The sequence below is a fragment of the Orcinus orca genome, chromosome 11 (assembly GCF_937001465.1).
Source record: "Orcinus orca chromosome 11, mOrcOrc1.1, whole genome shotgun sequence".
Classification (NCBI taxonomy): Eukaryota; Metazoa; Chordata; class Mammalia; order Artiodactyla; family Delphinidae; genus Orcinus; species Orcinus orca.
Genome location: NC_064569.1, coordinates 4,135,673 through 4,147,609, shown reverse-complemented (window position 1 = coordinate 4,147,609; position 11,937 = coordinate 4,135,673). Strand labels below are relative to the sequence as shown.

Sequence of the window (11,937 nt, the reverse complement as noted above, 5' to 3'; positions counted from 1 at the left end):
GGGCCGGGGATGTCACGAACACGTGGGAAGGGAGTGAGGAGAGGAAGGGAAGGGAACGCACATATCTTTATACTCAGACTCCAGCTGCAAGAAGGTCCCGCTCCCGAGGGCAACCTACTCGCCAAGACAGCCCCATCGGCGGCAGGGGCTGTGGCGTGAGAGGACTGCATCTCTCCAAAGGAAGAGCCTGGGGTCTGGGGGGACGCCACTCGGTGGGTGTCAAGAGAGGTGGGGCTAGGGTTCGTGGAGCGAGAAGAGGTGGAGGAATGGTTGCCATTTTGCAAAACTCAACAGATGCCTACAGCTGGGGGCCAGGCCGAGGGCTTGGAAATGAAGGATGTAGCCTCAGGCTGGGCTCACTGGAGGCTGCGCTGGGACAGACGCGCCCTTGGCCGACCTGGCAGGGAATGCGACCCTCGGAGCCCCGTGGGCACAGTCCTGCTAACAGGGCCTCAGCTGGCCTCCACGTTTCCAAGGCCAAGCGCTCTTATGTCAGTCTCTGCCACCCAGACAAGAAAGTACAAGTCCCCTCACCCCCTTCCATCCACGGGAAAGCACGCAGAGGTTAAGTCTTACTGTTGTCCAAGTGGTTGGCCTTAATGATCTTCTCTGAATAGTCAGAAATACTGGAGCATTCAATCTAGAAAGGACACAGAGCAAAGGAGGAAGAATCACCGTATGTCCAGGGCCAGTGTAACGGCCGGAGGGGCAGAGGTCTGGAGGGGTGAGGTGACCTGCCCACAGCTGCACAGCTACTTCGTGGCAGATGAAAACCTAATCCGCAGCCCTCCCGACTCACGGGCTCTTCCGCTGGTCTGCCTTTGCCCCACCATGGAGGGCCCAGTCTCTGAGCTGGGAGATCTGGGAGGGGCTGGCAGGCCTCACTCTCCTGGCACAGTCACTGCCCTCCCGGGAGAGGAGGTGGGAGGCAGAGACCCTCAGAGTGGCTGTGAGCCTCCCTGAGGTCATCCTCCCACCCCCAGCCCTCCCTGGTGAAACCGCACGGTCCAGGGCCTCCGGGCGTCTTAAGATCCTTCCCCACCCCACCGGCAGACGCCTGTTAACTCTCATCCCTTCCGCAGTCTCCACCTTTGAAAGAACTGGTTCTTTTGAATCTAGAAGTCTTTCCAGGCTCCCCAGATCTCCTAAGCAAAGGGCCAAGGTATTTGAGCAATTCGCTGACCATGCGCTGAGAGCAGGACCTTGTGCGAACAGCAGACCAAGCCCCAGCCTGGGGTTAGGAGGCCTGGGCCAGGCGGGGAGGCCAGGTTGCTGGAAACAGAGGGAGCCCCGCACCTGGAAGAGAAGGACGGGCAGCCCTGCCTAGCCTGGCTCAGCCCTGGGCTCCCGTCCCATTCCGGAGCTGAGCTGGGGCCTCAGAGACACCCTGGAAGGGAGGGTGGGGCGTTACAGGGGGTGTACGTCCTGCCCTGAGGCTCTGTGAGCGCCTTGGAAGGGGAGTCGGTCCCTTGGCCAGAAGCCCCCATCCTGGAGGGGAGGCCCTGTGAAGGAAGGAAGGCTGGCCCGTGGGGAGGGACAGTACCGTGAAGGACTTGACCTTGGGTGTCCGGGCTGGACCCGTACCCTCAACACGCACCTCAGGTGAGTACATCATAGCTTTCCCGGTCAAGGCTACAACAGAGGTGTCTTGAGACAGGTCAGGGGTCCCAGAGACCCCCTCCAGCCAGGGCCCCGGTACCTTCCGGGTCAGGCATGGAGGAGGATGCTGTTCCTGCCGGGGCTTAGGGACAGGCACTGATGGGGGGACAGGGGGACTTGGAGGGCTCTAGTCAACCGGGAGCCAGGGGGGTCTCAGGACAGGCTGCGGGATGACCGAGCTACCGAAGCCCCACTGAAAGCTCCCCGCCAGCCTCTGCGCTGGGCTGTTCTGTGCACGGGCTGCGTGTTGTTTGACTGCAGTGTGCCTTGAGTTTTGATCAAGATGAATTCCCATTTTCCAGCCCTAGACCCACTGCATTTTTCAAATGTCAGTCGGAAGCTCAGAGCTCTTCTTTTTCAGTTTCTTCCCAGCTCCGGAGCCTCCCAGCCCCCCGTCCTCAGGCTGTGTGCAGCTGCATTGTGGGAGCCTTCCCAGAAGGTCCACCACTACCACCTCTAGCTGGAGAGGCAACAGCGGCCAGAACAGCAGAATTAAATCTACCAACTTGCCTTTAAAGAACAGAGAGAGAAGCCCGTCTTGTTACCACCTAGGGCCCCGACTATACTAATAACTACTGAGCATTTGACTTACGCAGGCGCCTTTCTAAGCACTTGGCTTACATATTAAAATCACTCACTCCTCACAGTCACCCCGTGGGCAAGGTACTGTAATTATGCCCATTTTATAGATGGGGAAACCGAGGTACAGAAGAGAAGTGAATTGTCCAGATCACACTTCTCGGGAGTGGAATAGTGGAGATTCCAACCACAGCTCACAGGTGTAGCCACCCTGCCCTGCCACCACAGCCCACAGTAGGGCTAAGGACTCTAAGATAGTGATGATACCAAAATGGTTTCGGAAAAGTCAAAAGTCCTCCACAAATGTCAGCTATTCCGGGACAAGGCCAGGAGCAATGCCCAGGTGACAGGGAGCCCGGGAGCCTGCCCACCTCCTGAGAGCTATGTCTGACTTCCGTCTGGAGGGTGTGACCCCAGCAAGGAAGCGTCCCTGCAGAGGCCAGTGGAGGGAGTGGCATGCTCACCCCAAACACCTTCTTGGCCCCTGCTTTGGCAGCAAACATGGAGAGGATCCCAGTGCCGCTCCCCACGTCCAGTACGACCTTGTCCTTGAACACGTGCTTGTTGTGATACATGGAATTCCGGTAAGTGAGCGTCCGCACCTCGTCCTTCAGCATCTCCTGTATGGAAGGAAAGGTAGAGCTGATGTGTTCAGGGCACCTGGGCGCACACCTGTCAGGTCATGGGCCCAGGGCTGTCCCGACGAATTCCTCAGGGACCTCAGTTCTGTCACGGGGCAGAGCCACGGAAGAGGACAGCTGTGCCAGGGGCTCCCACATCAGTACACACAACGTCCTAAAACTCTGCCCCTTACAAGGCGAAAGAGCGCCTTGTGCCATTAAAGGAGAAACTCACGTCCAGACCTGGGAAAGCTCCAACTTAACAAAAACCCAAAGAAAGGAGCAATACAAACACAGCATGAGAGATTTAAGTTAGACCTGAAGCAGAACTTTCTGCCATCGTGAGAGAATTGTCGTGAAACAGGTTATTAAAGGAGGGTGTGTGTGTGTGTGTGTGTGTGTGTGTGTGTGTGTACTTTTTCTATTTGCTTGGTTTGTTTTGTTTTGTTTTTTTTGTGGTACGCGGGCCTCTCACTAGGTGGTGAACCCGAGGGGCTCCCAAACACGCGGCACCCACTCCACGTCAGCCTCAGTGCCGGGGCCGGCAGCGACTGTTCTGGCAGCCAGAGAGGAGGTGCAAGAGGTTGGTAAGAGGGAGGCGACAGCCTGGGGCTGCATCCTGGCTCTGATGCTGCCTGGCTGTGTGGCTTCAGGCAGGTTACTTATCCTCTCTGTGCCTCCCTTAAGGGGACTGCAGTGTCCACTTCAGAGTGTCATTAAGAGCATCACAGGAGGGGACTTCCCTGGTGGCGCAGTGGTTAAGAATCCTCCTGCCAGTGCAGGGGACACAGGTTCGAGCCCTGGTCCGGGAAGATCCTACATGCCGCGAAGCAACTAGGCCCGTGCACCACAACTACTGAGCCTACGCTCTAGAGCCCGCAAGCCACAACTACTGAGCCCACTCGCCACAACTACTGAAGCCCGCGTGCTAGAGCCCATGCTCTGCAACAAGAAAAGCCACTGCGATGAGAAGCCCGTGCACCGCAATGAAGAGTAGCCCCCGCTCGCCGCAACTAGAGAAAGCCCGCACGTAGCAACGAAGACCCAATGCAGCCAAAAATAAATAAATAGATATTTTTAAAAAGCTATGAATTTCCCTCTAAAGATTGCTTTAACTGCATTCCACAAATTCTCATATGTTGTATGTCTTAGTCACTTCAGTTGCTATAACAAATTACCATAGAGTGGGTGACTTAAACATGTATGTCTGGCAGTTCTGGAGAATGGGAAGTCCAAGATCAAGGTGCCAGCAGATCCAGTGTCTGGTGAGGACTTACTTCCTGGTTTGCCTTCTCCTTGTATCCTCACATGATGGAGAGCAGAGCAAGGAAGCAAGGCCTCTTATAAGGGCATTAATGCCATTCACAAAGGCTCCACCCTCATGACCTAATTACCTCGCCAAAGCCTCACCTTCTAACACCATCACATGGGGAGTTAGGATTTCAACACATGAGTCTTGGTGCGGGGGTGGGGGGAGGGGCACACAAACATCAGGTCCATAGCGCTGTGCTTTCACTATCATTCAGTTGAGAATATTTTCTAATTTCTCTTGTGATTTCTGACCCTGTTCTCAGTTGTTGCCTAATTTCCAAATATTGGAGATTTTCTAGATAATTTACTGTTTACTGGTTTCTAAATTAATTCCATTATGACCAAGAAAGCATCCTCTACATGATTTCAGTCTTTTGAAACTTAATTGAGATGTGTTTATGGGCTAGCATATGATCTATCTTAGTGAATGTTCCCATGTGCACTTAACAAGAAAATGTGTATTCTGTACTCTGGGGATGCAATGTTGTATAAATGCCTAGTACGCTGGGTTGTTTGATGGTGTTGTTCAGATTTTCTACATCCTTACTGTTTATTGTGTGTGTATCTGTTCTATCAATCACCAAGAAAGAAGTGTTCAAAAATCTTCAACAGTGGGATGTATTTTTCTCCCTCTAGCTCTGGAGATGTTGCTTCATGTTTTTGAAGCTCTGTGCACACGTGTGTGATGGCTTTGTAATCAGTCACCTTACCAGGTGGAGCTATATTTCCCAGAATTGTCTTTCTACTATGTCTCTAGTCAAGGTGGTTCATGAGGGAGATTCCCACGAGATTCAGAAGATACCAAGGAAGCAGGAAGCATTCTGTAGTTCACGTTTGTCACTGCTGATGGGTTGGTCCACCTTGTTGGCACGAAGCAGCAGCTGGGCTTACAATTGCTCTACCCTTGCCTTCAGCCTCTCTGACTCCTGAGCCAGGTGTGTGTGTGTTTAGCTCCAAGGTGAAACACTCCAGCCTCTATAGGATATGCTCCCCACCAAGGTCAAAGGCAATAGAATGGATGTGTGTTTCAGCCCATCCTCATAGGGTTCAAGCTTGTGCTTATGAGTTGTAGCTACTCCTGATCTCCCCTTAGTTTGCATTCATAGTCGTTTCCTGGTTACCTACCCTGTAACCTACCTACTTCAAGCTTCAGCATCAGACATGGAGACAACAACCTTACACAACTGCATGAGCCAATTCCCTGCAATCCTGAACTGAACTTATACAGATGCTTCCATGGTTGAGCCCTGACCGATACAAAATTTCACACCAAGAATAGCTCCTATGGAGCAGAATCTAAGAATGGGTTCTCTGAATTGGTTCTGAGTTTTCTGGAATTAGTTTTCTGATCTGATTAGATTTAAAGGCACTAAGAAGTCTATTGCCATTGGTGAAGAGGGCACTGGTGAAATGGCAAAAGAGTTACTCAAGTTTTAGCCTTAGACACTGGTGACAAAGTTCCTACAGAAGGCAAGACTCCGGATGACCAAGTATTTGCCACCTTAGAACATTTTAGTCAAAGTAAGGAATGTAATGGGGTGGATTTGTTGGTTGGTTATTGCTAATTGTGCTAGAAAACTTAGAAAAAGAAAATGATGAGCTCAGGGATTTAAATTCCCAGCTCAAGGTCTTCATAGAGCACCTGAAAACTTCTATGACTTCTGGGAAAAAAAAGAAAAGAAAAGGAAGAAAATAAAAGAAAGGAACAAAAACCTTATTTTCTTGCAGGGTCAAGATTTCTGAAAACCAAAGCCAAAGTCTAATCCTGCCTGAATTACAACACAAATTGAATTCCCATCCTTGCAAGGCCTCTTTTGTTAAAGTTGAGTCATCTGTTGGGAAAGAATAGGGTCCTGAAAATTGGAATAGGAACATACAGGCAGATTCTGATGAAGCTGGGACCTCAAGTCCCTAAATTACCGTATTCTCTGCCAGTAGAAACACCTTCTACCCCTGCCCAAGAAAGTTCATTTTCCTTTTCCTGAAGAGTCGTACTGGTGTCCTTTGAGGTAGTTGCTAGCCAGGTAATGTTAATACTCCTCAGGACCCATCCCCAAAAACCCCATAACTGGATTTGACTCCACGCAGACCCCAAAGAACAAGGCACAAAGAGTGACCCATGAGGAGGTGTGATACACACCAAAAGAACTGCATGATACTTCTAACATATAGATTAAAATATAGGGAATAGATGTGGGGATGTATAGTAAGGGTGAGGGATCACGATGGAGGGAACATAAAGTTGGATTGAGCCAAGTCTATTGACATAGGTCCACTAAGCGAAGACTGTGGATTCACTGTTTTACCTCCAGGGTCTTGGAATGCCTCTAACAGTTGGCATGGTTGATTGACTGAAACATGGACCAAAAGTTAGTCTACACTAAATGAAGTGGAAATGCCAGAACTTCCTTGATCTGCTGAAGAGGAAGGCATCCAAAGACTTCAGGAGACTGGAATGTTAAAATCCATCTGTCACATGAGACTCGCTCAGCAATGCCAGAGAACAGACCTCTCACCGCAGCTGTGAGGAAGAAGTTTATGAGGGAAGTCCAGTAGCCCTGAAGAGCTCTGTGTGCCCTTCTCTATAGATCAGAGATTACACTGGGAACTGAGATTCCTAGTTGCCACGGGAACAATATCCAGCTAGGATCTTGGGGTATCGGGGACCAAACTGTACTGTGTAATCGCCAAAGATGAGGTGGGCATGGCTACTGTAAAGGAGAGGAGAGCCAAAGCAGTATTCAGGGCAGTCGGGCTCACCAAGACCTACGGTGCTGGCCAGTTCATTAAAGTACCTCTAGAAAACAAACAGTGGAAAACACACTAAATTCTGACTTGATCTGTTTAAGCAGAAAAGTTATAGGTCTCATGAATGGAAGTCAGGCTCGAATCACCAAAACAGGGAGTCATGGCCCCTCAGTGGATTCCCAGACCTGAGCCAATTTATAGATGTAGGAGCCCTTAAAGGAAGGGGAGGCCATGTCACATGAGGAGAAACCCTGTTATGTTGACAAAAATGTGTACTGTTAATCTTTCTCCAAGTCTTCCCCAAGATGACCTGCAGGCATTTACCAGCATGTGTGCATTGGAGAAAGGAAAATAAACAGATTTTTGAGGATAGTTGGACACTGGCTCTGAACTATTGGAACGCTAGCTCCATGAGACCCATTAATCCAGGGGACTAATTCCAGGAAACCCACATCCACATCCAATTTGCCGATCTGGCCTGTGCAGAAGAGAGATGGAGCTTGGAGGATGGCTACGGATCATCCTAAACGTAATCAGATGCTGACTACAACCGCAGAGGCTGTTTCAGATGTGGACTCATTGTTTGAGCAAATCAATCCAGAGAGTTGCTGGGGTTTTGTTTGTTTGTTTTGTCAGTTTTAGATATTTATCCTCCGTATTTCTTCAAACATTTTTTTCTGTCCCGTTCTTTCTCTTCTCCTCTGGAACTCCAATTACTCACATGTTTTACCACTTAATTCTGTCCCCAAAGTCACTGAGGCTCTGTTCACTTGTCAATTTTTTTCTCTCTATTCTTCAGTTTCAATGATTTCTCTTTCCCTGTCCTCGTGGTCATAGATATTTTCTTCTACGTATCCTGTTATTAATCCCATCCAGCGAATATTTGGTTTAGCTATTGCATTTTTCAGTTGTAGGACTTCAATTTCACCTATTATATCCATCTCCTCCTAGAAATTTTTTAAAATCGTATTTATTACAGTTATTTACAAATCTTTATTTAATCATTCCAACACCTGGGCCGTCTATAGATCTGTTTCTATTGACTGATTTTTCCCTTGACTATGAACCAAATTCTCTTGTTCCTTCACAGGTCTTATCATTTTTATTTTATGCCATAGACGGTGTCCAAGGATCAATAGTGGTGAAGTTAGTCTGTTGCTGTTCTTTTTCCAGGAGGGAATAGCCTTTCTTTTGTTAGGCAGCTAGAATGATGGGCTGGTCAGTTCAATCCAATCAGGGGCTGAGCAGGTTTAGGAGTTGAGTAGGTTGGGATGCGGGACTTTAAGTCCTGTATCAGGGCCTGGGGCCCCACAGGGGCTAAAAACATTTGTGTTTGCTTTTCAGCCCAGCACTACCTCCTGTGTTGCCCCAAGGCTTATGTCTTTGGTCATATTAGAAACTGAATAAGGTGAGGGTTTGGTTAAATTGAGTTCATGTCTGACTCTTAACTACTTCGAAAGTGAGCTCAACCTCTCCCTCCAGAAGCTCTCTAGAACCAAACACTGCAAGACTGCTCGACATCAAAAGGACAAGGCCTCGGAACTGTGAGACCACAAGACTGCAAGACGGTATCCCTAGAACCAGGCACGGGGCACGGTGTGAAATTGGTGCTCTGTAACGACAGAGCCCAACTCCTGCACACGAATCATAGCTCCGAAGTTTTGGAGCTCTCCGGCCAGCCCAGAACATCATTTAGCATTCCATGTCTCAATCTCTTCATCTAGAGAATGGGGTAAAAAGAGAAGCTATTTCATAGGGCTGTTGTCATGACTAAATAGGTAGAGTTAGTGTTACAAAAGTGCTACCTCTTGTTCTTTGTGAAAACTGTGACCTTTTCATCTCTGTGAAGAAATTGTTGAGGGTGAGTAAGGAACGGAGGCAGAATAATGACACAGGTTCAGAAATCTCTCAATCATACTCGTCGTTCAAAGTTCTCACTGCCTTTCCTGATGGAATGAGGTTGGCCCAGTATCTCTGCAGGTCCTGTTGCTGCTAAAAGGGATCCCCCCAAGGGGCCCCCTTTAATTCATTATCTTTCATCACTTCTTTGGCCCCCCTTTCCCTTCTTTAAGGCTCCAGCCCACAGGAGTTCATTCCGAAGGCACAAAGTTCTGGGGGCGGGGGAGAAGTTGTGGCTTAGCAAGGCTTCCCCTACTCACCCTGTTCAAAGAAAGTCTCTCCCCACCCTTCCTGTACCCCTGCTTTAATCACCCCTGAAGGAGAATAGCCCAAAGACGTCTCCAGACATTCAGCCAGGAGCATGCCACTCTTCAGTGACAACAATTCCCACCCCCAGCTGTGGGTGACTTTATCTGCTGCCCACTGAACACATGGCAGCACATTGACTAATTGCTGGGAAATGAGGCCCTGAAGAATCTATTTCCAAAAACCCTGCAGTAAGATTGTGCAAAGAAGATAGCTGGCCAGGAGTGGGCTCAGCGCCCAGGGCTGGGGGGCTGGGAACAGGGCCCCACTGGGGCGGATTCTCCTGGCAGCTGAGGCCCCATGCCCAAGGCTGACCGTTCAAGATGCCGAGAATTCAGAGCTAGGATCTCAGAGGCCGTGGGGCTGGGCCGCTCCCCTCTGTGCACAAGGACACATCTGTCACATCTGCTCCTGTCCAGGACTCCTTTCTTGTCACAGAGGCCCTGGTCTGGAATGCACAGGCCCCTGACCTCCGGAGGCTGAGCATGGAGTCATCTCAGGAGAGGCCATGGGATGCAAGAAGAAAAGCGTCCAGAAGCACCTCCTGCTGTGCTCTCCAGCTCCCTGCGCTGTCCCCCTGCCACTCGGCACTTCTTGTTTGCATTTATAGACTAAACCACCCCTATCCAGCCTGCACCATGTTTCCCAAACACTCACTGATCACCGTTAATCAGCGAGCTGGCAGTGCCGCTGCCCGCCCGTGTGAGCATCTTGTTAATGACGGGAAGAGGCTGCAAAGGGCCAGCTCGGCTCCGGATGGGATGGCGAGACGTGGGTCTTGTCCAGACTGCGGAAGCAAAGGCATCGCCACGAGCCGTCTGGCACGGAAAGGAGATCCCTTGTGTTTGACAACGAGAAATGAACAGGCCCTGTCTGCAGAGAACGACGGTAGGAGGCCATCTACCTGCCCTCACCTCCTTTTACAGCAGATGATCGTGGAGCCCAAACAGGCCAGAAGGGAAGCTCAGGGATGAAGGGAGGCCAGCTAGCTGCCCCAGCGTTAAAGACCTATGCATTTCCCCAGGAGCCAGGATCTAGGCCTGGCCCCCAGCAGCAGCAAGAAGGATTTAAGCTGGGTGATCAGAAGTACTTCCCAGTGCGAAGGGCTGCTAAAACTATTCTCGGACAGGTTACTAAGGAGAGAAATGAGATGGTGACCTGAAGATCCTTTACTCCAAGTTCATTAGCTCAGTCTGCACTGTGTTTGTGTATGTGCAGGAACAGGTCTGATTTTTCTAGCAATACATGAAATGGAGGGAGCCTGGTACATACTATATGTATCTGGTGACCCTGGGTATCTTCTCCCAGTGAAGATCAGACGCTCCGGATGCCCGGCCTTCGTGGGGACCAGGCAGTGCCTGAGTGATGAGCTGAGCTGCTGTTTCATCAAACCCAGACAAACCAGACAGTGTGCGGAGCGCCGGGGAGCCCCGTCCTGAAGGAATCATAGAGATGTAACAGCACCGGAGGGCACATCCTAGGTGCCTACGTGTGCTGCAGGGAGGGGTGGGAGGAATCAATGGGAGGGGGCTCTGCGGGGCTGGGGCCTGAGGACGGGAGGGCGGATGGGAGGGGCACACTGCCTTCGGCTGGTCCCTAATGGGGGTCCAGGCAGGCCCAAGGGGGGCATTTTAGGATCCCTGGAACTGCTGTCTCTTCCCAGCAATCTGCTCTGAGACAGGTGCCCAAGGACACAGGACTGTCCTTTAATTAGAGGCAGGGTCTTGAGGAGGGAAGCTCTTGAAAGCACCCTTCCTCCCTCCCAGACCTTCTCACCTCTCAGGCCTAGGACTGGGCTCCGTGCACCATCGCAACCCCACCCCAGTGGAAGCCACCGGAAGCTGCAGCCTCAGCTGCACAGGCCCCCCTGGGCCAGGCCCCCAGAACTAAACACAGGGCCCAGCCCCTCCCCTGCAGGCCCCAGGCTTAATTAATGCTCTGACCGGGAGAGCAGTCCTCAGGGGCCAAACCCCTCCACCCTCTACCTCCATGGGAAATTGCAAAAGGACCAGCAGGAACAAAGCCAAAGTTTCCAGAAAGAAAGAAAGGCTGTATGGCCTGGAAATTAGGAGATGAAGCCCCGGGTCCCCCAAACGTGAAGGTTTCATTTCTAGCTCTGCGTGTATCAGCTCGTGACCTTGCACGGAAAGGAATCAGCAAAGATGAATGAAGGTTGATAAGATTCGTAAGGTCTTATATCCTCATCTGTGAAATGGGGACAAATAATAATACCAACCTCACAGGGTTGACCTGAGGAATCAATGAGCCAGTGACATAAAATGCTGGGAGCAATACCCAGTGTGGAGCAGACACTCAAAAACTCGTTGCCTGTTACTTAGTAAACACACTTCTGGCAATGCCGCATCACCGTTTGGATACAGGAAGGGTTCACAGAAGCATGTAATTGAAAGGGGAGCTTTGGGACTTGTTTTCAAAAAGCATTTGCATAGCGAACAAGCTTTTGTTCCTTTCTCGATGTCGTCACACTGAGGGGATAACAGAAGTACCTTCTTCATAGAGCTCTTGGGAAATCAATGAAACGACACATATAATGTACTCAGAAGAGTGGCCAGCCCTGAGCAAGCACTCGGCTCGTGTCAGCTGTTCATCTGGGGTGAGGAAGTGCTGGAGATGGTGGGGAGGGAGGTAAAAATACTGTTGTGGCCCCCGCTGCAGCCAGGAAGCCTCTAGTCGGGTAGCTCTGTTCTGTTCTCCAGCTAACATCAATCTTCCCTGCTATGGAAGAAGACGGCATTTAGACATAAGAATTTCCTGAGAATCAATCAGGATGTCAGACAGAGCCAGGTTTCCAAGG

At 50.5% G+C, this 11,937-nt stretch overlaps 1 protein-coding gene across 1 annotated transcript in view; it reads right to left on the bottom strand.

Moving 5' to 3' along the window:
- Nucleotides 1-11,937, bottom strand: part of PRMT8 (protein arginine methyltransferase 8) — an 81,346-nt gene that overhangs the window by 35,852 nt on the left and 33,557 nt on the right. The window contains exons 3-4 of the mRNA XM_004279010.4: nt 2,703-2,858; nt 577-640 (exon numbers count right to left, since the gene is read on the bottom strand). Of these exons, the coding sequence (XP_004279058.1) occupies nt 577-640; nt 2,703-2,858 (220 nt within the window). The remainder of the gene's footprint in view (nt 1-576; nt 641-2,702; nt 2,859-11,937) is intronic.